The sequence below is a fragment of the Erinaceus europaeus genome, chromosome 5 (assembly GCF_950295315.1).
Source record: "Erinaceus europaeus chromosome 5, mEriEur2.1, whole genome shotgun sequence".
Lineage (NCBI taxonomy): Eukaryota > Metazoa > Chordata > Mammalia > Eulipotyphla > Erinaceidae > Erinaceus > Erinaceus europaeus.
In genome coordinates this window covers 73451063-73477659 of record NC_080166.1, presented here as the reverse complement: position 1 = coordinate 73477659, position 26597 = coordinate 73451063, and the positions used below count along the sequence as shown (strand labels likewise).

Sequence of the window (26597 nt, the reverse complement as noted above, 5' to 3'; positions counted from 1 at the left end):
AAGCAAGATTGTGTTGAGGTTATGGATGTTCACTAAAAATGTGTAATATTTGCTTGCCTAAAATTTTGATTATGTTTTTATCTTATTTTGTCACAGTTAAACAGTTTTATCATTAGGAGTTTTAATTGCATCTAGTTTATAGAATTCTTTCTGATTACTCTATATCCATTTAACTGAAAAGAAAAAAAAATCCCACTGTACTACTTAGTGAAAAAGAGAACCATCTAATGAGGATGCAAGCAAATTGCAAGCAGATGCAACAGAAGGTGTGGCTGCCTAGCTCTTATCTGTGGACCATTGGTCACACTTCCTTTACATTGTTTACAAAGGGCAGAGGGGGAGATCAACCCTTAAAGGCAGCAGGAATTAATGTACCCTAAAATACACCAGCCACTAAGGGGCCATGAGTGAGTTGAATTCCCCACCCCCCACCAGAGCTTCTCAACTCTAGTTTATAGTGGTGTGGGGGATTGAACCTGGGAATTTAGAGCCTTAGGCATGAGAAGCCCCTTACTTATTAGTTATTTTCTCTCAAAAATAGTGTTACTCTTACCCATTCCTTGGGTTCAGTTCTTAAGTTGTAATTTCTTAAAGAATTTTTTCTTTCCTTTAGAGAACCCATTTGTTTATAAAATATTTAAAATTACCTGTATCCTTTAACCAGAGTTCTAGATCTGGCTTCTTTCCTCAAACCTTGATCAATTCTTTAAACATATCTCTCATTTTTGGACAGTCGATCTAGATGGACTTTTAAGTAGCTAATTCTTTTCCTTATACATTTGTCACCTTAGTTCTAAACAAACTGCTTAGATCTGAATTTTCAGCTAAGACACTCTCAGGAGTCCAAATTCATGGTCTGATATTAGACTTGCAATATACTTCTCCCCTAGGTAGGCCTTTAATTCCAACTGAGCCAATGGATTCGCTGTGTCCAGATATGATATGATCTTTCAAAAATACAGTAATAAATGTTTGTATCATCTTTTTTTATCTTGAGAGGAAATTTTACTTACAGATGATAGAGAATCTTTGAGTTTGAAATGCACTGAGTAAAGAAATGAAATGATGCCTGTCCTCCTTAGTAAATTCTTTCTTTTATTTGCTGCTGTTAAACTTTGATTAAGCAAGGGAAAAAAATCTAATTATTAAGCAACCTTCCACTTCTAAGGACTTTATAATCCAATCAAAATTAAACTGAACCCTCCTCATCTGATTCAACAGCCTTTTGAAGCATAAATCAGTGACGATCAAATATCTCATTCTGATGGACTGATAGCATGTTAGGGAGGAGAAACTGTTAACTGTGTTCACAACTGGAGTTTTACAGCAATTGGTATGTTAAATCCCATTTATCTGAGTGACATCCAGAGCCCTGACTACTCAATATGCATTCATTGTTCCACTGAAGCCTAAACATAAATGCTCATTCAGTGCATCCTTACTTAATATCCATGTGCCTGGTACCAACCCAGCTATATACTGGGGAAACAGCTGTGGACAAGACAAAATATCATGGGGACCAGGCAGTGGTGTGCCCAGTAGAGCACACAAAGACTCTGGCTCAAACCCTAAGCCCCACCTACACAGTGGGAAGCTTCACATGCATGAAGCAGTACAAGTCTACAAGTCTCTCCCTTCTACTCCCTCTCCAAACCCCTGTTCACTGTCAATATTGAGAACTAAATAAACAACAAGAACAATATATATGACAAATATCTTAGTCTCACTGTGATAGGAGTCACTGAATGATTATTTGGGGGGAATGGGGTATTATTAGAGAATGTAGACTAGTTTTCAGAAGAGACCTTTGGAAAAAGTGTGCATTTGGTGCAATAGCTTCTCGGCTTATGCTTATCCTCAGATTACAGGCCTCTTCTTTAATTTTTATTAATGCTTTCCAAAATTACAAAATAATAGGGGTACAAATCCATACCATTCCCACCACCAGAGTTCTGTGTCCCCATTCCCTCCAATGGTAACTGTAGTAGTTCTCCAAAGGTCACAGATATGGGCTATTATTTTCTTCTTTTTAAAAATATTTTTAGTTATTTATTATTGGATAGAAAAAGAAATTGAGAGGAGAGGGGGAGATAGAGAAGGAAAGAGACAGAGATACCTGCAGCCCTGATTCACCATTCATAGAGCCTTTCAGGTGGGGACCAGGGATTTGAACTCAGGTCCTTGTGCACTGTCGTGTATGTGCTGAACCAGGTGCACCACCACCTGGTCCCAGTTGAACATTATTTCTATATCTATCTAGCTATCTATATCCCCCTTCCCATTTTTTCTATGGTACTGCCTTCTCTTCCATTCTAAGTCATAGCTACACCAATTACTACTTCTGAATGTTTTTACTTTTTTCTTTTTCTTTCTCTGGATCCTGATGGAATTGGGTTTCAGAATCCTCTAGTCATCTTTCCCTAATATTTTTCCCCACTGGGAACATAAATCAAATCATTTTTGGGGTGCAGAAGGTAGGGGGTCTGGCTTCTGTAATGGATTCTCTGCTGGACATTGGCATTGGCAGGTCAATTCATACCCTATCCTATTTCTATCTTTCCCTAGTGGGGTAGGACTCTGTGACACATTGGTGAGGTCATCTGCCATCAGCATAGAATCATAGTAGTGTGTCAAACTTGGTGTCTGAAAGGTAGTAAGTTATGAGGTAGGGCAAAATGTTTAATAATTAGGAACCAGAAAGTTGGAATAGAGCAGGTGAGAATAGGGATTTTAGGGTTGTAAGAAGCTCGGAGGTCTATTTTAGGTATGTTTCTTGGGGCCCATGAGTTTAGTGATTTTTTTTCCCTGAGATTGATAGTTAACATATAGATGGGCTAAAAATAATATCTGGGAAGATGGTGTCAGTGTTAAGAATAGAGCTAGAAAGCTGGATCAAGGCAGAGAGTAGCTCCCAAACTTGAAGATAATATATAAATACATTTAATTATTTACCACATCAATCTGACTAAGGACCCATGGTCTCATTTAGTGCAGGAGCCTGTGTAACCTTTGAGTTCCTGTCAGTATGATATTGCAGTCTATAGTCACAGCTGGGAACATTCTGCTCTGCACTCATTTCAGAACCAGTCTTTCTTGAATGGTAGAGTAGGCTGACTTTGCCTCCCTTCAGAGAGTGGGGCAGTCCCTACCATTGCTACTTTATAGTGAGGAATTAGCTTCAAGTATGTCTGGGAGAAAAATCAGGTTTGTACTTAGAAAGTCTGAATTAATTTTCTAGATTTCTTGGCTTTTCCTGAACATTGAATGTTACTGAATCTCTGACATTAATCTAATATATGGAAATTAGTATTCTGTTTCCTAAGTGAATGGTAAACTCTTAAGTTCTTAAGTATCTTAAATTCCCAGAAAGTGCTTAACATATTTCTTTGAAAGAACAAATAAATGGAAAACAACAACACTCAACTTTTATCTAAGCCTTAATCGTAAAAAGCAAAAGACAAAGTAGTCATCATTGTTAACAAAATCATCTTTGGTACAAATACACAATGATTAGAGTAAAACTGAAAATTGCAGTTATAAGCCATGTTAGTCTTTGAATATATGTTAATGCCACAATCTTTCTAATATTGTATATTTATTTAAGTTAATATAAATGGTTTAATAGAGAATGTGTAGAAAGAAATAAAGAACAACTCTAATTCAGAAATTATTAGTAATTCCAGCCTTAGGTGGGAGTGGGCACTCTCTAGTGGTTAAATCTGAGAACAAGAGATCTACAACCAAAGGCAGGAAACACTGGGTAGGTGGACCTCAACAGTCGAACTTTATGTCACAACTAAAATCAACACACATTGTTTAGCAGTTCAATGATGGGAAGAGGAACAGCGATGATCCCAGTCTCCCAGCTGTTGTATTCAGAGTAAGAACTTAGATTCAGGAAGGAAAAAAAAACCTAGTTGCAGGGTCACAAGCAAATCTGGCCTGTTTAATTTTTGGTTATTTTCAAACTATGAAATTGAGGCAAAATAATTACTATACGATAGGAGTATTAAACAAATTAAATAGAAATGATAGATATTAAAAAATTAAGCATTTTCTGGCACTTATGTAGGGGGAGTCGGGTGGTAGCGCATCGGGTTAAGCGCACATGGTGCAAAGTGCAAGTATCAGCGTAAGGATCCCGGTTTGAGCTCCCGACTCCCCACCTGCAGGGGAGTCACTGCTTTAGCAGGTCTGCAGGTGTCTATCTCTCCTCCTCTCTGTGTTCCCCTCCTCTCTCCATTTCTCTCTGTCCTATCCAACAATGATGGCATCAATAACAACAACAATAATAACTACAATAATAAAACAACAAGGGAAACAAAAGAGATTTAAAAAAAAAAAAGTTATGTAGTGGAGCACAGCACCATGGCAGAGCTTGGAGTCACTGGGCTCTTACCCCTAACTTCAGAATAGGTGCTGTAAAGCTTAAAAATACTCAACAGTGGGGCATTACTATATCCACCAGTGAACATCACAGTACTATAGATTCTATTAATATGTTACTTAGGAAATAAGTACGGTTTTAAAATTTTAGTGTTTTTTCTTTTTCTTTTTCTTCTTCTTCCCACCAGGGATATTGCTGGGGCTTGGTGCCTACACTACCAATTTCACCACTTCTGGCGGTCATTTTCTTCCCCCTTCTATTTTCATTTGGCAGAACAGAGAGAAATTGATAGGAGAGGGGAGGGGCCATTGAGAGGGAGACATGCTTGAAGCATTCCCTCTGCAGGTGAGGAGCAGGGACTTGAACCAGATCCTTCTGCATGGTGATAGGCATGCTTAACTGGGTATGTCACTGCCCAGCCCCCAAATTTTAGAAAATTTCAAAAAGATTTAACAGATTATTAGATACCAAGTATATAATATGCCTATATACAATATAAATATCGAATCTGAATTTTAAGTACACACACAGTGGATCTATGATATATTTAAATCACATAGTTTAGTTGCAGTATATCTTCAACAAAAACAAAGAGTACTTTTTAGGATTTCTGGAGACATTGTAATGGAGAAGCCACAACAGATACTTGGTAGTACTCAAAGATAACTAGAAATTCACCAAAAGAACACGCCAATCTCCTTTAACCATAACTGAAGCTTCTGAAGAAATTATATAGCCAGAGATGGGTTCTGTGCATTTGCGGCCAATTGGCAGAAAAAGGAGGCAGGGAAAGTTTCAGTACAAAAGCCACTACTGCCACTATTTATGTAGTGGAACACAGCACCATGGAAGAGCTCAGAATCTCTGGGCTTTTGACCCGACTTCAGAAGAACCAGGTGCTGTTGGACTCATGACAAAAATTAGTAAAGTCATGGACCCCTTTGAATATACCTAAAATAGACTTTCCAGCTACTTCCAACATGAAATCCTCAAATCTCACCCACTACACTCTTACCCTTAGGTTCCTGATTGCTGAACAGCTTGTTCTGCTTTACATCTTGGTGCTTTTCAGCCACCAAGTTGCAGATGCTACTGTGACGCCAACCTGACTCTCCTGGGCGGATGACCTCACCAGTGTGTCCTGGAAACCTGACCTCCCCAAAGCCCTGCCCCACTAGGGAAAGATAGAAATGGGCTGGGGGTATGGATTGACCTGCCAATCCCCATGTCCAAAGGAGAAGCAATTACAGAAGCCACACCTCTCTCCTTCTGCTTTGGTCCATACTCCCAGAGGGATAAAGAATAGGGAAACTTGTATGAAATTGTATCCCCTCTTATTCCACAATCTTTTGATCACCATTTAATCACTAGAAAAAAAAAGACTCACAAGTGGGGTTGAAAATTAACTCCACAGAGAACAATGAAGTCACACAGTTTGTACACCAACAGGAAACTGTGCCAAAGAAGGGGCTAGGAAATAGAGCTGTACTGGGGGACTTGTAAGAGAGGCTCAGGAAACCTTGGAAGTTCAGCAGGTCAAGCTGAAGGTGAGGGACCACTTGGACAGAATCTCCAAAGATGACAGTGGGTACCTAGAACTGGCTACTGTGGATCACAAGATGCTGCAGGAGAAGAGGCTACACATGTGATGAAGACTGAGCAAGACAAGTTCTCCCTCTTCTCCATGACTTTGCGGGAAAGTGACAAGAAGGAACACATAAGAGCTGAGAGGACCAAGAATTGGTCCCTCATTGGATTGGTCCTGGGGGCCCTGATTGGTGTGGAAAGGCTCCACTATGTGAACCATGTGTGGTTTCAGGAGCTGAAGGCCTTACTCCTGGAGGCACAGAAGGGGCTTGTCCAGCTAAGGGGCCTCCACAGCCTCATGGCAGACCAAGCTGGTCCAGGCTATGGGTCCTAGACATGTGCTGCCTTCAGCTGAGACAGAGACACAGATGCTCTTTCAGCTGCCTTGAAAGAGCAACTTAACTATTCCAGGCAGGTCTGCTCATCTCTGGAGGGTTTACAAAAGCCAACTTGATGGCTTGGAAAAAGCTTTTAACCAAATGACTGGGGTGGTTCAGCTTGCAAAAGCTGTCCCACACCCAGGCTTCATGGAATCTACAGAAGGGGCTCTGCCCAGTTCTTTGCTGGCACACGGAAATGTGATATTGGCAGTATGGGACATGGAGCAGAAGCTGGAAACCCAGGTCAACAGAAACACTGTCTATACTACGCAGGTATCAAGTGTAACAGCTATAGCCACTCTGCCTATGCTCCAAATGCTGCTCAGGGCTAGGTAGCTCCTGGACTTTGTTCCAGAGCGCTGAAGGGTGAGGAGATGATGTGGATAAATTAGAGAGTTCCTGTACTGAGATTTGGGGAGCGCATGACACCTCAGCTGACCTGTGTGACTCCCCCATGGACTGCTATGCTTTCTAGCCAACACTAGCTTACATTAATTATCAGAATTGAGCTAATGTACATTACATTAATTACCAGAATTGAGCTAATGTACAATTAAAACTTCTTTGTCAGTTTTCCTATTTAGTTTAGTTTCTCACTGTGAGATTTTTCACACCTGATCTGCCTGCAGGGGAACACCAAGGGGCAAGCCAAGCTTGGAGGTGAAGGGAGAACTCAACAGCCCTGTGGCAGCCCTCTCTAGGAGCCCCCCAGAGCCACAGATGACATCCTGGCGAAGGCTTTGCTCAGCCTGAGCTTTGTCACTAGTATTGAGCTGAAGGCCCCAGCTGCTGTGAGGAGAGGCTTGGGTGCTCTGGGCCCCAGGCGGTCTAGGACAGACAGCACAACAGCCCAGTGGCAGCACTCTTGCAGGGACCAGGGATAGGCTCCCTGGAGGTTTTTTCTCTGCTGGAGGTTTTTTTTTTTTTTTTTTTTTTCCCCTGTGAGAGCCTCGGGTCCAGGCAACTGGCACAAGAAGCTTAGAGGGCATCGGTGACCGGCAGGGAGATGTGGGCTGGAGTAACAGCCCTGTGGCAGCACTCTCGCCTCCCGTGTGCAGGGACTGCGGATTGAATCCCCACCCCCACCCCAGAGGTCTTTTCTCTGCCAGAGGTTTTTTTTTCCACAAGAGGCTTAGTGGGCCTTAGTGCCTGCTGGGGAGGGCTGGCCTCTGCAACAGCCCCATGGCAGCGCTCTGGCCTCCCAAGTCCTAGGCTTAGAAGGCCTCCGTGCATGGCTGGGAGGGCTGGGAGGGCTGGGAGGCTGCAACAGCCTCAAGGCAGCCCTCTAGCCTCCTGAGTCACGGTTCGGTTCCCGGAGGTCTTTTCTTTGCCAGAGGTTTTTTTTCTTCCCATGTGAGGCTTAGAGGGCCTCCTTGCCAGGGGGGCACGGCTGGGTGGGCTCTACAGCCCCATGGCAGTGCTCTCACCTCCCGAGTGCTGGGACTGCGGATCGGATCCCCCAAGGTCTTTTCTCTTCCGGAGGATTTTTTCCACAAGAGGCTTAGTGGGCCTTAGTGCCTGGTGGGAAGGGCTGGGCCTCTGCAATAGCCCCGTGGCAGTGCTCTCGCCTCCCAAGTCCCAGGACCGCGGTTCGGTTCGGTTCGGTTCCGGTGAGGTCTTTTCTCTACTCAAGATTATTTTTTCTTTCCATGTGAGGCCTAGAGGGCCTCCGTGCCCTGAGGGCGCAACAGCCCTGTGGCAGCACTCTCACCTCCTGAGTGAGTGCCAGGACCGCGGACCGGGTTGGTCTCCTCTCAGCCTGCCTTGATTTTCTGCCAGAGGCTTCGAGGGCCTCTGGGCCCAGAGGGGAGGGTGGGTGGGCAACAGCCTGCTGTCACTTGAGTGCTAGGACCGCGGATCAGTTCCTCGGGAGGCATTTTCTCTGACATGGCTTTTTTCTGCCAGAGGCTTAGAAGGACACCAGGCCCAACAGGTAGGGTGGGTGGGCACGCGCAACAGGCCTGTGGCAGCACTCCTGCCTGCCGAGCCCCAGGGGATCGAGGCCCTGCAAAGTCTTTTCTCTGCCTGAACTTTTTCACTAGTACTCGATCTAAAGGCCCCGGCTGCTGCGAGGAGAGACAATCATTAACACATATATACCAAATGAGGAGCCATCTAAATACATGAAACATCTACCGAAAGAGCTACAGCAATATATTAACAGCAACACTGTCATAGGAGACTTCAACACCCCACTCTCTCAACTTGCCAGATCATCTAGGCAGAAGAATATATATAAAAAAAGAGGGAATTAAGGGAAGAGATAAACTAGAACTATTGGACATTTTCACTCATTCACCCCAAGTAAGTGGAATACACATTCTGTTCAAGTCCACATGGGTCATTCTCAAGGACAGACCATATGTTAGGCCTCAAAGACAGTGTCCACAAATTCAAGAGCATTGAAATCATCCCAAGCATCTTCTCAGACTACAGTGGAATTAAATGAACACTTAACAAAGAAAAATATTAATAAAAATCCCAAAATATGGAAACTTACACTACTTAACAACTACTGGATCAAACAGGAAATTATGGAAGAAATCAAAATGTCTTGAGAATTCAATGAAAATGAAGACACAAGCTATCAAAATATTAGGGACACAGCTAAGGCAGTACTGAGAAGGACGTTTATAGTCATTAGCACACATTAGGAAAGAAGAAAATGGTCAAGTACACAACCAAACGGTCTCTTCTCTAAAACTGTGTGATAACTATGGAGGCTGGAGGGGAATGAGAGGGTGGTGGTGTTTAGTACATAGAACTTTGGATGAGTTTAGTATGGAACTATGTCCCTGTAATTCTATAATTTTTCAAGCCATTATTAAATCTCTGATAAAAATATAGGAAATAAAGAAATTTTATGCAATATAAAATTTTCAACTCAGTTATCTTTCTTTCTTTCTTTCTTTTTTTTTGTCTAAAAACAACCAAGGCCCTTGTTATAGTCAATACCTTACTTCAATTCTGAAGTCTCATAACTTATTGGATAACTCTAAATACAGTTATTGAGGATTCAAATAGACCACTCACTTAGATTTTTAAATTTCTGATTAAAAGTTTGAGGGGAAAAAAATAACAGAATTACCGATAGAAAATAAGTCCTAGAAATGCTTCAACACATTACATTTATATTAAAATAGAGAATTTGAAAAAAATAGAGTTTGATCTTTATGATATGTCTCTTTTAGTCTGCTGTAAAACCTACTAGCCTAAATACCTCAATAGCCTTAGAAATTAAAACAGTTCATATACCAGTCTGAGTAAAGAAATGCAATTTTCATCTGCTTTTATATAATGGACTGAAACATCACAATTATGAATAAATGTTCATAGTCCGGATACTTTACTGACATTATCATCACAAAATCACTGGGCTTCCTAAGGTCAATGTACAAATTTACCTTCAACAATTTCTTTAATGTAAACTACCTAAAAAAAAAGAAATAAATTAGATTCTGAGGATGCATCTGCTATTATACTCATAACTGTGTTGATAATGGCTCTTTTCTTTATTGACTTACAATGTGGGCTAAATTGTTCATTTTGTGTATTAGTAATAAAAATAATTGAAGTAGCTATATGTAATCAGAGGAGACATGAAAAGGGAATCAGACTGGTTCTGTTTGTGCCATCTACTGGTTCTGTATTCTTGGATGTTTTTAGCCTTCCTCAGTTTCCACTTATTAAGGTACAAAACAAAATAAAATCCAAGAACACTCTATGTCACAATGAACCCTATATAATAAACCCCATATTAGAGACAAATTCTTCACACTGAATATTGTGTTTATTATATTTTTTGATAGGGTAGGGGGAAGCAAAAATTTCATGTATTCTCCAAAAAAGTAAAAATATTGATTTATTTTTTAATCTTTTCTCAACTTTTATGTACTCACTATATATTTTGCACTGAGTAGTAAGACCAACACAGCTATTAAAAAATCATTATATACATTTATTATTACTTTTTAATTACCTTTTTAGGCTCTCTCAGAAATTTGAAACATTTCTCTTCTTGGTTACACATTAATAATTCTAGAACTTACCTGATCCAAAAGCAAACAAACCTTAAAAGAAAGAAATTACATATCTATTTTTCTTTTTTAAATTTTATAAATTTGGGTAACAATCACACTCTGGATAAATGAGTATAACCGTGACTATATATTTTTTCATTATGGAAGGCAAGCAGAATGCCTGAAAATATGTAACAGTGAGGGAAAGGGAGCCAAAGTAAATAAAAAATAACAAACATCTACCATGTGCAGAAGCAGGTAAGGGGTTTTGGAAAGAATCAATCTTAGAAAAACTTAACACCTTGACTTTAGTGATTCTAGCATATTGTAATTCCACAAGACTGTCAAATACAACTCATCTGTATTAATGGTTTTGCCAAAATGAACAAAAACATCTTCTGGACTATGTTGACAAACATGGTAAAGTATAATAGCTGTCAGATTCAATACTTCAAGTTGTATTTAAGTGTAAAGTTAAGTCCACTATTTAAATAGCATTTTGAAAACACTATGTATGTTGAAGGATGTACTACACATCACTGATCAGAAGCATTAGAAAGCTTCAAAGAACAATAAAAATAAATAAATAAATGATCACTCAAGATCTGAAAGGAGAACTCTTATCTATTCCCTGAAAGCAATGATGTAAGAATGGGAATATGGTACGGTACGTAATCTCATAGCAAATATGTACATCCACATATTTTTCCTGGTTTTAGTATACTGAAACTTGAGCACTTCACAGCAGCCTAGTAAAATCACAGATCAATAGGATAAAAGTAGATAAGAAGAATGTGCAATTTATGAATGCAGTTTATTACCATGGTTACAGACTTTGAGAACAGGCCTCTGAGACATCGGACTGAGACTTTGTCGAATATCTGTTAAAAAACACAGTTTAAAAAAAGTTAATGTAGAAGTTTGCTCATCTCAAGAAATATAATAGTATTAGACTTTTGGTTCCAAGGTTAAGTATTTCTTTCTTTTTTTTTTAAAAAATTTATATTTATGTATTCCCTTTTGTTGCCCTTGTTGTTTTATTGTTGTAGTTATTATTGTTGTTATTGATGTAATTGTTGGATAGGACAGAGAGAAATGGAGAGAGGAGGGGAAGACAGAGGGGGGAGAGAAAGACAGACACCCGCAGATCTGCTTCACCACTTGTGAAGTGATTCCTCTGCAGGTGGGGAGCCAGAGGTTCGAACCAGGATCCTTATGCCAGTCCTTGTGCTTTGTGCCACATGCGCTTAACCCACTGCGCTACTGCCCGACTCCCCCAAGGTTAAGTGTTTCTAAAAGCAAAGCAATGCTTCAATACCCTGGAATACTTGAAGCAATAATGTTATGACTTTTAGTTTCCATTTAATTATGCTACCATCAACTCCACTGGGATAAGGTACATATGGTTCTTTAGATGAGTCTTGTCACACTAATCAGGATTTTCTAGGTTCAGTGCATTGATTTGTTAATGTACTACTGACATCGGCCAACTGGAAAGCTTTTCTAGCTGACATTTGTCATTGGAAGGGAAAGATTAAGCAAACATTAAACTTCTGAAGAGTTGTTGCCCACAGCACTACATTCCTGACATACAACTTTAAAAGAATTAAAGGAAAAAGAAAGACTTTTCTTTGTGGTAGTTCCCTAGAAAGTAACACGAAATCAGGATAATGTTCACCTTTTGGCTTCGGTGTCCTTTTTCTCCGGTCACGGAAGGCAGCCCCTGACTGCAAGGCCTCCAGCAGACTATCCATCACTCCTGTCTCATCACCCTCTGTGAAGAGAAATGCAGGGAATTCCATCAGCCCTCAGGGTTACCATAGCAATGTCAAGACATACACAGAAACTGGTGATGGTGAAGGCAAGAGGAGGGGAAGATCAGATTACATGACAAAGCCACAATTTCATGATAAGATAGGACTTTTATTCCCTTATATGCCAAATATCTTTTAAAAGAAATCTGTCTCACTGCCCACTAAAGAAGACCGTGTTCCCTTGCTTTACTTCTGAGCACTGCGTTTATAGTCTGGTAGCATAATAACTTCAAATGGAAAGTGGTTCTAGTCACATCTGTGTCTACAGTTATCATAAATCACATTTCCCTTGTAGAAATGGGCTATTTTCAAAGCAACAGCTTCTGTTCCATAATGGACCAGGTGTGGAAGAATGGTTTTGTTATTACAGAAGACTCTTCGTCTAAACATATTGTTCAAAATTATATTTCTAGGCTAACTTTTGAGAACATACACCCAACACCTGATTTTTCATATCAGACGGTAATCATTTCCTGACTTGAGGTGAAGCAGAACAATCACTACAGACTTCTACAGGAAACAGATGACTATAGGAAAAGTGTGTTTCCTATAGTGAAAAATAAAAGCAGTTCTCAAAAACTCAAGCACTCTATTCCATTATGATTGGTTTGAACTGATATTTTGTATGGATTTGATGAAGGATGGGGTTAGTAAGCCAATTCTTATTACAAGTAACATTATCTTTTAATGTCTACAGCATTCTATAGCTATCTATGCTAAATAATATTCAAAAGTAATAAGAGGAGAAGCCTTAGAGACTACTGGCCCAACCCAAGCACAAGGAAAAGCCAAAGATATATATTATTGTCTCTCAGAAAGAGGTTATTTGCAGGTATTCTTTATGAAATTGGATGGCTGTTGTAGTCATATTTGAAGTTATAGGAAATTATTTTCCTCTGAATTTTTCATTTCTTTTTTTTGAGATGCAATCCCTTTATATGGAACAGATGACAAATGAATGCAGTAGAGTACAAATAACACACTCATTTACAGTTTATAAACAGATATATAAATATAAATATGTATTGGTCGTTTTTCCATCTGGTTCTGTTTCATATTTTTAGAAAAGCACTAAACTGGCAGGTGTAATAAAAAAAGTGGGTGAAAAAGAGTATTAGGAGGTCGTTCATTTACATGTAAATTTAATTCTAAAATGGCTTCATGGCTAGTTTAATTAAGATACATTAAATATTTCAGACACTTTAATTAGTAACTAGCTATCTTTGAAAATTTACACTCAAACCCAATTATATTTTTCCTAAAAGAAATGCAAGTAATGCTAACCATTTAATATTTCATTAGTAAAAGGCAACATTAAAAAATAAAACTTTGAATAAGCATGACAGTAATGATACACACTTTAAGACAAAGAAGTACAATCAGGCTAGGTTCTTAATATCATCATCACTATCATCAAGGAGAGAAAAGAAAAGGTTAGGAATGTCTTTTTGGTTCTAAAGAGTCATAGCATCTAAATGTACACAACTTGTGCTTTCTTCTTGAGTTGTAAGAAAGTTATGACACCACAGTAATCACTGGAGAAATTGAAAAGAAAACATATATTAAATTATGATACTGTGCTAATGTTAAGTTACCTCAGTGTGATAATTATTTTACAGTTAAGTAGGAAAATCTACTTGTTCTAGGAGATAGGAGCTGATATGTTTAGGCTCATTTAACAAGTTATATCACAGTTCCAATTTCTCTCCTTCATGCCTTTAAATATGTTGCTCTATTTATATAGAATACCCTTTATACTTCCCAAGTTAACTCCTTTAAGAGAGAGAACTGAGAATCATCCCCTGACTTACAAGGCACTAACTGGGTGCCCCTCTGTGTTCTAAAGGCTAGTAGCACACATAGCAGTAAATACTTTACAATATTGCAAGTTGGCAGTTTCTACTAATAAACTGAGTTTACTGTGTGCAGGGATTGTTGAGTTTCACTTGTCCATTAAACCTAATGAGAATATTATAAACAAAACTTCCATTGCTATATAGGTGTACTAAATTAAACAATGCACTGATCTGGTCATGTAGAAGAATTAGTGCAAGAGAATAATGGTCACAGATGCAGAAGAGTCTAGAATAGTGGTGGGAAGATGGTCTTGTAACCAACATAGTTTTGCATCTTCCTTTCCCCTTGTTTCACATGCACATTCACTTGCCAAATTATAATAAGGCAAACTCCCAAATGGCAACTTAATTATTCACACATATTGCAGAAAAGTGTGTGTGATCTTCAAACCCCCCTGTCACATATTTTAAGTATCTTCATTTCCCATAATACGAGGTACCATTTTCTCACTTATCCCATCACTGATTGCAATTGCTTTTCTATCTTATCTCTTACTTCCAATATCACGATGTTCAGTTAAAGTCAATTGCCTGTTAATCCTCACAGGCATTTATTCTCCTTTTCACCACCTCCATCTCAAAAAACTCTATCTGGGAAAGAGAGAGAGAGAGGCTGGTAGTATGGATCTACCTGTCAATGCCCATGTTCAGTGGGGAAGCAACTACAGAAGCCAGACCTTCCACCTTCTGCAGCCCATAATGATCCTGGGTCCATACTCCCAGAGGGCTAAAGAACAGGAAAGCTATCAGGGGAGGAGATGGGATATGGAGTTCTGGTGGTGGGAACTGCATGGAATTATACTCCTCTTATCCTATGGTCTTGTCAGTATTTCTATTTTATAAATAAAAATTAAAATAAACAAACAAAAAAACCTCTATCTATACTCTGATGGTCTAGAATTGACAGCTACTCTTGAGTTCACACATATATGCATAATGAAAGGATACAGTACTCAAATTAGACCTATGTCCTAATTGGAATTCTCGACTAAGTATACTGAACATGTATAATAGAGATAATATCTGTCTATCACTAGTGAGAAGATAAAAAAAATATACTTGCAAATTACCATGTGAAATACTAAACATGGGAAAGTAAATTCATAAACTCTATAATCTACTACAGAAATTTTAGGAAATATTTGCTAAGTACTATATCTCTTAAGCACTATTTTACATACATTGTAAACTAAGCATTTTAAAGCACATTTTGCTATATCCCTAACAAACAATGTACCTACATATAATATTTGTAAGGGGAATTGATTATAAGTTCAAGTAGACTTCTAACATTTTCATTATGTCTCTGCTGAATTTTGTTATTTCAAATGGTAGAAGTGCATTTAGAGGGAGCTTATTGGTGGCATTCCTGGTTAAGTGCCTGCTATCATGTGCAAGGACCTGGGTTCAAGCCCCCAAGTACCCACCTGCAGGGGTGAAGATTTGTGTTTCAGGTGTCTCTCTCTCTTTCTTTTTTATTTTATTTTTATTTATTTTCCCTTTTGTTGCCCTTGTTGTTTAACATTGTTGTGGTTATTGATGTCCTTGTTGGTTGATAGGACAGAGAGAAATGGAGAGAGGAGGGGAAGACAGAGAAGGGGAGAGAAAGACACCTGCAGACCTGCTTCACTGCCTGTGAAGTGACTCCCCTGCAGGTGGGGAGCCGGGGGCTCAAACTGGGACCCTTATGCCAGTCCTTGCACTTTGCGACATGTGCACTTAACCCGCTGCACCACCGCCCGACTCCCAAGGTGTCTCTCTTTTCCTATCACTTTCCCCTTTCAATTTCTCTCTGTCCTATCAAATAAACAAATAAACAAGATAAAAAGGATATATTTAAAAAAAAAAAAAGAAAGAAAAGGAATGCATTTAGAATATCCATTCTTTCCAAGGGCCTACTATGTGCCACAATATCATTAAGAACTAAAGACACCTAGATCACCAGAATTTAAAATATGTTTTGCTCTCAAGATGTAGAAAACTAGGACAGGTACAGGAAGGACTGAAGGGTAACAGTAGGGATGTAAGCCTCACTAGCATGTCTTTGCAATGGCAGCAACTGAGGAGGGAGCTGTGTGAAGCAGAAGGAACCACAGATACAATGGCAAAAGATAGGAATTCAAAACTAAAGACATTTTTAGATGATTTATATTTGCATTATTCTAATACAAATGGGGTAAATAAAAATTAGCCATTTTTTATTGTAGACTAGATTTCAATTTCTCTAACAAGTCAATTTATATTCAAAATATTTATAAGCTCCTTCCTGCTGTGAAAACTCTTTAAATAAACAGACTAACTGCAATAGTCAAAGCTTTGCTAAGTATAAGACACATATTACCTTGTTTAGCTTGTAAATGCTATTTTTACAAATCACACAGAATCAATGGAAAGTGGCGAAAGGAGAGTTAAGAATGAAGTATTTGCTTAGGTTTTAAATAGAAATAGAGAGACAGAGAAAGTGAATCAAGGAATTGATACCACTGAAGCTTTCTTCCTTCCAAAGTAGTGGGAGTTGGGCTCAAACCTGGTGGCGCAGAGGCCAAAACAGTAAAACAATCCATGGGAAATATTTTGAAATATTTTGAAAAGAGAAGCAATAGAACATATGGACAGACAAAGGGTACAGTTGATAAGGAGTGAGTCAGTCTACCTGGTCTGTTGGGCCTATGATGGAAGCGCTAAAAAACTGTGTGAGGGCTGGGGCTAGCTCATGTTAGCATGAGTGAGGACTCAGGTTTTGAGGCACGGTCTCCACATGCAAGGAGGAAGCTTCATGAGTGGTGGAGCAGAGTGCAATTATCTCTCCTTTCTCTCTTCTCTATCTCTTATCCTCTGTTAAAATAAAATGAGTCACCAGGAACAGTGCAGCCATATAAATACTGAGGCATAGTGATAACTTTGGTGGGAGAGAGGGGAGGAAGAGAGTAGTAACTTTATTTTTAAAGCTTGAGTGTGCTGGGGAATGAACCAACGCTGATGAAGACAGGGAACAAACATTCTTTTGAGCATGGGATTACAGGTATTAGTGGACAGAGACCGATAATTTCTGTTAAGTAAGCAGGAAATTTTGGACCAAAATGTGGGTAATATATTTGGAAGTTATTTCATATTACAAAAATACTCATTCAAGGGAGCCAGGTGATGCTGTACCTGATGAAATGCACATATCACCTTGTGCAAGGACCAGGATTTGAGCCCCTGCTCCCCACTTGCAAAGGGAACACTTCATAAGAGGTGATACAAGTTTGTAAGTATCTATCTTTCTCTCCCCTCTCCTCTCAATTTCTCTCTGTCCTGTCAAATAAATATAGAAAGAAAGAAAAATTGGGAAAAAAAATAGCCAGTGGGAGTGGTGGATTTGTAGTACAGGCACTGAACCCAGCAATAACCCTGTTGACAAATATACATATATATTCATTCATTCAAAACTGTAGGCTAGAACTTGAGGAAATCCATGAAAATACTAGAATAAGACCTGATGCTCAACTTCTAGTTGATAATGGCACCCTAGAAATACATGTGACTGAATCAAAAAAGGTAGCTTCTTGGGTACCTAGTAAATGTAAAAAGTAAGAAAGACAAGATAATGTGGTTACATGACAAAGAGCTTTTTTTCCTTCATTCCATTTTCGTCAAGAGTCAGTTACAAATGTAGATAAACAGGATACAAAGAAGATTTTAAAAAATGCTCCACAATATTAAGAACAAACTCAAACAAATGATATGCAAAAGTGAAGACTCAGAATTGAACAGGAAGGGCTTGGGGAGACAGCATAATGGTTATATAAAAGACTTCTATGCCTGACGGTCTGAGGTCCCAGGTTCAATCTCCAGCACCACCATTAAGCAGAGCTAAGCAGTGCTCTGATCTTGCTCTTTCTCTTTCATTCAAATGTTTTTTTTTTTTTTTTTAACATAACTGAGCTAGATTCTCAATATTAAACTTCAGGAGACAGAAAAGACATAGGTCTGTGGTTAATGACATGGGCAATAGCTATTTCAAACAGGCCTCCATATACTTTTTAATTATTATTATTATTATTTTTGCCTCCAGGGTTTTCAGTGAGGCTCAGTGCCGTCACTATGAATCTACTGCTCCTGGAGTTAATTTTTGCTATTTTATTGGATAGAACAAAGAAAAACTGGGGAGGGGAGGAGAGATAAAGAGGGAGAGAGAAAGATAGATACCTGCAGACCTGTGTCACTGCTTATGAAGCAGCCCCCCTGAAGGTGGGGAGCCAGGGACTCAAACTGAGATCCTTGCACTAAGCACAATATTTTTACCTAAGTTCACGTTAGCTATCAACGTCAAGCAAAAATGACATTAGTCATAGGCCCCTAGGAATATAGCTAAAATGGACTTCCTAGCTTCTTTCCACCCTAAGAGCCCTAATCTTATCTACTCTGTTCCTACTTTTTGGTTCCTGTTCATTAACCATTTTGTCTCACCTTATGTCTACCCACTTTTCAGCCACCAAGTTGCAGACTCTATCATGAATTCATCCTGACTTCCCTGAGCAGATGACCTCACTAATATGTCCTGAAATCTCACCTCTCCAGAGTCCTACTTCATTAGGGAAAGATAGAAACAGGCTAGGAGTGGGGATGCACTTGTCAACATCCATGACCAGTGGAGAAGCAATTAAAAAAAAAAAAAGACAGGACTAGAATGACTTCAGGAACCTACCAAATCACCAGTAAGTGCAAACACTTGTGGCTCATGGACAGAGAGGTGCCTAGGGAGACATTAAGTGGCTGGTAACAATCTAGCAGTTTACCAGTTGAGACACCATCTCCAGTCTGTTTCACCAACAAAAAGACTGCTGAAGGGAGGAGAGGACTCCCCTAAGACTCACCAAATGCAAATGATTGAGGGATTCAGCTAAGAAGCCTACTTATAGTTTAAAAGCCCTCAGGCTCCCATAGCCTCAAGGGAAGAAAAAGAACAAAAGAGACTTTTAAACCACTGTGCTCCAACTCAGGGATTAAACTAATATTGAAACAACTGCCAATTTCCACAACTGTGAACCCTTTAAGTACCTTACTTAGACACAAGTCACGCCAGGCAAGAATGGTGAGTAATTTGAAAAGTACTGAGAGAGGGCCCTCATAACATACTATATAGAATGGTTAAACCAACAAGAAGAAATATTAGAGAAATGAACCAAGAGTCCACTAAAAGCCCCCCAAAGACTGAAGTACAAAATAATGAGGTCAATATCCAAACACTAGTTAAGGAAATAATCACAGGAGTGAGTAAAGAGTTTGAAAGAATTGTCATCAGAAACGCAGAAGCAGGGAGTCGGGCTGTAGCGCAGCGGGGTTAAGCGCAGGTGGCGCAAAGCACAAGGACTGGCATAAGGACCCTGGTTTGAACCCCGGCTCCCCACCTGCAGGGGAATCGCTTCACAGGTGGTGAAGCAGGTTTGCAGGTGTCTATCTTTCTCACCTCCTCTCTGTCTTCCCCTCCTCTCTCCATTTCTCTGTCCTATCCAACAACAACAACAACAACAATAAAACAACAAGGGCAACAAAAGGGAATAAATAACTAAAATAAATATTAAAAAAATAAAATAGATAAAAAAAGAAATGCAGAAGCAATGAATGAGACTCTGGAAGAAAACACTAATTATCTCAAGGTTATTAGAGAGCTGAAAGCTGAAATAGCTGAGCTAAGAACACAACTAGCTGAACAAGCTATAACAGTATCAGAACAGGGTACAAAGTAGATGAACTCCAGAAAACAGTAGAGGAGTGAGAGAATAGATTAAATGAGGCTGAAGACAGAGTTAGCAAGATCAAGGGTAAATTAGAGACAACTAAAAAAGAAGAGATATCAAAGAGATTAAGAGACAATGAACAAACAAAAAATGAGACTAATGGGATGGCTTCAAAAGAAACAATATACGCATTATTGGCCATTATTGGCCTACCAGAGGAAGAAAGAGAGGGAGAGGAAAAAAAAATTCTTTAGGACATAATAGCTGAGAACTTCTCTAGTCTAGACAACATAAAAGGCATAAAGGTTCAAGAAGCCCAGAGGGTCCCAAACAGAATTAACCTAGACTTAAAGACACCAAGACACATCATATTTAGAATAGAAAGGATAAGGATAAAGAAGGGATCCTGAAGGGTGCAAGAGAAAAACAAAAAGTTACCTACAGAGGAAAACCCATATGATTAGCAGCAGACTTCACCACACAAACACTACAGGCAGAAGAGAATGGCAAGGTATCTATTGAGTGCACAATGAGAAAGGTTTTCAACCAAGAATACTGTACCCTGCTAGACTGTCCTTCAGACTAGATGGAGGCATCAAAACCTTCTCAGACAAGGAACAGTTGAAAGAGTCAACTATCACCAAGCCTACCCTGAAAAAAGTTCTGAAAGGTCTTCTATAAACAGTCAGGCCACCATAAATAGGCCATATATCAGAACACTCTAAAACTCTACAAGAATGGCATTAAAAAATCTTCAGTCTTTGATATCAATATCAATAAATGTCAATGGCCTGAATTCACCTATAAAAGGCACAGAGTAGGAAGATGGATCAGAACACAACCCAACAATATACTGTCTACAGGAAACCCACCAAACTCAACAAGACAAACACAGACTCAAAGTGAAAGGATGGAAAACTATCATACAAGGCAATGGTCCACAAAAAAAGGGCAGGAACAGTTATTCTCATATCTGAAATGATAGACTTTAAAATAAATAAAATTTGAAAAGATAGGGATGGATACTACTTAATGCTCAGTGGATCAGTCAATTAAGAAGACTTAACAATTATTACCATCTATGCACCCAATGAGAAGCCATCTAAATATATCAAACATTTACTGAAGGAGCTATAGCAATATATTAACAGCAACACAGTCACTGTTGGGGACTTCTGCACCCGGGTCTCTCAACTTGAAAGACCATCCAGGCAGAAAATCAGTAAAGAAATGAGGGAGGTAAATGAGGAGATATATAAACTAGAACTACTGGACATTTTCAGAGTCATTCACCCCAAGAAACTGGAATACACATTCTACTCAAGTCCACATGGATCATTCTCAAGGACAGACCAAATGCTAGGCCACAAAGACAGCATCAGCAAATTCAAGAGCATTAAAATCATCCCAAGCATCTTCTCAGACCATAGTGGAATTAAACTAACACTTAACAGTCAACAAAAGATTAGTAATAGCCCCAAAATGTGGAAGCTCAACAGTACACTCCTTAACAGATACTGGTTCAACGAAGAATTAAAGGAAGAAATCAAAATGTTTTGAGAGTTCAATGAAAACGAAGACACAAGCTATCAAAATATTTGGGACACAGCTAAGGCAGTACTGAGAGGGAAGTTCATAGCCATACAAGCACACATTAGGAAACAAGGAAAAGCACAAATAAGCAACCTGCTTGCACATCTTAAAGACCTAGAAGAAGAAGAACAAAGGAACCCTAAAGCAACCAGAAGGACAGAAATCACTAAAGTTAGGGCAGAAATCAGTAACATTGAAAATAAGAAAACCATATAAAAAAATCAACGAAAGTAAATGTTGGTTTTTTGAAAGAGTGAACAAAATCGACAAACCTTTAGCCAGACTCACAAAACAAAAAAGGGAGAAGACCCAAATAAATCAGATCATAAATGAAAGAGGAGATATCACAACAGACACCACAAAAATTCAACAAATCATGCCATGTGAGGCTTCTATGAGCAACTATATGTCATCAAGCTAGAGAACCTGGAAGAAATGGATGATTTCCTAGATACCTATGAAATTCCAAAATTAAGTAAAGAGGAACTAGATAACATGAACAGGGTCATCACAGCTAATGAAATTGAAACAGTTATCAAAAACCTTCCCAAGAATAAAAGTCCTGGGTCAGATGGTTTTACAAATGAATTCTATAAAACCTTCAATGAACTAATACCTCTACTTTTAAAAGTCTTCCAGAAGATTGAAGACACTGGAATACTGCCTTCCAGCTTCTATGAAGCCAACATCACTCTGATACCAAAAACAGACAGGGACATAACCAAAAAAGAAAACTACAGACCAATATCTCTGATGAACATAGATGCGAAAATATTGAACAAAATTCTAGCCAACCGGATACAGCAGTATATCAAAAAGATTGTCCATGATGACCAAGTGGGGTTTATCCCAGGCATGCAAGGTTGGCTTAATATATGTAAATCAATCAACATGATCCACCACATCAATAAAAGCAAGACCAAAAACCACATTGTCATATCAATAGATGCAGAGAAAGCCTTTGACAAAATACAACATCCCTTTATGATCAAAACACTACAAAAAATGGGAATAGATGGAAAATTCCTCAAGATAGTGAAGTCTATATACAACAAACCTAGAGCCAACATCATACTCAATGGTGAAAAACTGGAAGTATTTCCCCTCAGATCAGGTACTAGACAGGGATGCCCACTATCATCATTACTATTCAACATAATGTTGGAAGTTCTTGCCATAGCAATCAGACAATAGCAAGGAATTAAAAGGATATAGATTGGAAGAGAAGTCAAACTCTCCCTATTTGCAGATGACATGATAGTATACATAGAAAAACCTAAGGAATCCAGCAAGAAGCTTTGGGAAATCATCAGGCAATACAGTAAGGTGTCAGGCTACAAAATTAACATGCATAAGTCAGTGGCATTCCTCTATGCAAACACTAAGTTAGAAAAAGATGAAATCCAGAAATCAATTCCTTTTACTATAGCAACAAAAACAATAAGATATCTAGGAATAAACCTAATCAAAGAAGTGAAAGACTTGTATACTGAAAATTATGAGTCACTAGTCAAGGAAATTGAAAAAGACACAGAGAAGTGGAAAGATATTCCATTTTCATGGGTTGGAAGAATTAATATCATGAAAATGAATATACTACCCAGAGCCATCTACAAATTTAATGCTATCCCCATCAAGATCCCAAGCACATTTTTTAGGAGAATAGAACAAATGCTACAAATGTTTATCTGGAACCAGAAAAGACCTAGAATTGCCAAAACAATCTTGAGAAGAAAGAACAGAACTGGAGGCATCACACTCCCAGATCTCAAACTGTATTACAGGGACACTGTCATCAAAACTGCTTGTTATTGGAACATGAATAGACACACTAACCAGTGCAATAGAATTGAGAGCCCAGAAGTAAGTCCCCACACCTATGGTCATCTAATCTTTGAGAAAGGTGCCCAGATTATTAAATGTGGAAAGCGGAGTACCTTCAACAAATGGTGTTGGAAAAAATGGGTTGAAACATGCAGAAGAATGAAAATGAGCCACTATATGTCACCAAATACAAAAGTAAATTCCAAGTGCATCAAGGACTTGGAAGTTAGACCACAAACTATCAGATACTTAGAAGAAAATATTGGCAGAACTATTTTCTGCATAAATTTTAAAGACATCTTCAATGAAACGAATCCAATTACAAAGAAGACTAAGGCAAGCATAAACCTATGGGACTACATCAAATGAAAAGGCTTCTGCACATCAAAAGAAACCACTATCCAAACCAAGAGACCCCTCACAGAATGGGAGATCTTTACATGCCATACATCAGACAAGAGGCTAGTAACCAAAATATGTAATGAGCTTGCCAAACTCAACAAGAAGGAAAAAAAAAAAACCCATCCAAAAACGGGAAGAGGACATGGACAGAATATTCACCACAGAAGAGACTCAAAAGGCTGAGAACCACATGAAAAAATGCCCCAAGTCTTTGATTGTCTGAGAAATGCAAATAAAGAACAGTAAGATACCACTTACACCTGTGAATGTCATACATCAAAAAAGCTAACAGCAGCAAATCCTGGAAAGATTGTGGGGTCAAAGGAACCCTCCTCCACTGCTGGTGGGAATGTTGGAGAACTCTAAGAGACAGGCTGGGAGTATGGTTTGACCTGCCAATGCCCATGTTCAGCAGTGAAGCAGCTACAGAAGCAAGACTTTCCACCTTCTGTACCCCACAATGATCCTGGGTCTATACTCCCAGAGGGCTAAAGAATAGGGCCTATCTATCCCTAGAGCTATCAAGGGAGGGGATTACCCAATGTAGTTCTGGGGGTGGGCAATGTGTGGAAATCCCCTCTTATCCTATGGTCTTGTCATAGTTTTATTTTTAAAATTAAAAAAAATAAATAAAATAAATATTAGTTTACCCATACCTGCAACCTTAGGGGAATAGTTGTAGCTTACAATGGAGGGATTGGGAATTCAGAACTGTGGTGGTAGAAAAGGTGTGGAGTTGTACTCCTGTTATCTTCTAATTTTGTAAATCAGTATAAAAACACTAGTAAAAAAAATATATAACTGCCAAATAAAAAGAAAGAAAGAAAGAAAAGAAAGTAGTATCCCACACAATGGAATACTACTCAGTAATTAGTTAAGAATTATAAATTCACCTTCTTCATCTTATCTTGGACGGAGCTTAAAGGAATCGTGATAACTGAGATAAGCCAGAAAGAGAGGGATGAATATGGAAAGATCTTACTCATGGACAGAAACTGAGAAATAAGAACAAAAAGGGAAAACACAAAGTACAATTTGGTTGGGTGTGGTGTCTTGCATCAAAGTAAAGGACTCTGTGTGGATGGGTTTGGGGAGACTTTGAGGTCCATAATGATGGAGGAAGTACTAGGCTAAAGGTGACTGTAGTTTGCAGAAAACTGAGAAATTTTACACATGTATCAATAACTGTATTTTCTGTAAATCACTAATCCCCTCAACTAAAAAAAATAAGTAAGTAAATAAATGAACTCACAGCTCACTTTCAGACATTAGCTTTCAGGTGGATAAAAATGGCTGTGTCTAGAATAGAGCTCATTTTTTGATAAGTTAACTTGAGATATTTATTAGATATCCAATTGCAGGCAATTTAAGGTGACTTGAAGACTTCTGGTTCAGTAGGCGTACAACATGGGGGAAAGGAGCTGGTTATACTAAATAGAATTAGAGGCATACTGTTTGTGTTTGAACCTAAAAATGATCGCTAGCATAATGAAGTGGTAGATAGTAGGAGTTTGGAATTCACACAAACAGTATTAGGTTTAAACCCCAGCTTCCTAATTAGCAATCCATTTAGGCAAATTATTTTATTTGGTTAGTTGCTTGACAGTGAATGAGCCCATGAAACTGACTTCATGGCAGAACAGGCATCTTCCCAGGTCAGCTATCCCACTGATCCCTAGGAAATAACTGAAACGTTGTCAACCTTTATCTTCTTTTTGACTTCAATGGAAGAATACCTGTTGGGTAGTATGCCAGCTCCCCCTGGCTTCTGCTTAACCAAGCACCGGTATGCCTGTATAGGGACTGGTTTGATCCCACTCAAAGCTTCGGTCTATTTACATAAATCACTTTTATATTTACATAAAGCACCACCCTCCCTCCAGGGCATTGGTGGTTCAGTGGTAGAATTCTTGCCTGCTCCGCCCCCTCTCCTTGTCACACCCTGATTTTCACCAGTCAGTTTTCTCTCCACCCTCTCTACGTCACATCCTGTTCACACCCTACTTGGAAAGTATATAAGGACAGCATTGTTTGTTTTAGTTTAGTTTTCGTTTTGTCTAGCTTGGCTGAGATTGTGCTGCATCCTGCATGAATAAAGAGATACTGCCTACAGCTCAACCATGAGTCCCTGGTCGTCTGTCTCCGCTCGCGAAGCTAGTCCGACAAATACTAGTAGCAACTATTCCAAACTCACGGGAGGATTAAAGTGGCTAGCTCACAAGCAATGGCATATAGTAAGATTTTAGTAACAACTTGTCTCTGTTGTGGGGATTAATGGTATTACAGTGGAGTATGAGCTCCCTGAGGGAGTATGTAGATAATAAGAAAAAAGCTGAGGATGAGCCATAAAGCAATATGCATATAGAGGGGATTTTAGAAGGAGGTGGCTCTAATCAGCCTGTGATCATTTTACATTCTGTCTATTCTTGCCTTAGAGCTCATTTTTATACCCCTCCCCATCTCCTAACATATTCTTTACATATCGACACACTTTTATAATTTCAGTAGAAATGAAAGATGTAACTACCTAGAATTTGGAGAAAGAAAGCTCAGTTTCTCCAAAGAAACTGCTCAAAGTGTGCAGCAGAAGCACATAATTCAGAGATTCATAGTTTATCCCAACTTCTCAAAGATACTGAGACAGCTGCCCTAACAAAGTCACATGAGCTATTGTTCTATTTTGCTGGTTATCGTCTTTCTGGGAAGCAGATTATATTTACTTTACGTGGTAACCTAGTTTGGTCTTTAACCTTCTAGAATAGACTCAAAATACTACTTAAACCAGATGGCAAAAAAAGATAAGAATAATTTAAGACAAAGTCTTTGCATTTGATTTAATCTAGATGTGAAACAAAAAATTCATTTGACTCAATGGAGCTAGAGAACCAATTTTCATTGGGATTTAACTGATAAAATGATGATTAGAATAATTCTCTTTATACTGTAATTAAATGACTGGCTCAACCACAAGAAGTAGAAATGTAGTTTAATCACTTCTTCCCCCACTAGTTT

General features: G+C 38.9%; 1 protein-coding gene and 1 pseudogene across 1 annotated transcript in view; one reads left to right on the top strand and one right to left on the bottom strand.

Annotated features, from left to right (window-relative positions):
- Positions 1-26597, bottom strand: part of DIAPH3 (diaphanous related formin 3) — a 551468-nt gene that overhangs the window by 132455 nt on the left and 392416 nt on the right. Inside the window, exons 25-26 of the mRNA XM_060191426.1 lie at positions 12052-12147; positions 11195-11254 (exon numbers count right to left, since the gene is read on the bottom strand). Coding sequence (XP_060047409.1) covers positions 11195-11254; positions 12052-12147 — 156 coding nt within the window. The remainder of the gene's footprint in view (positions 1-11194; positions 11255-12051; positions 12148-26597) is intronic.
- LOC132538742 (mitochondrial potassium channel-like) lies at positions 5130-6888 on the top strand (annotated as a pseudogene).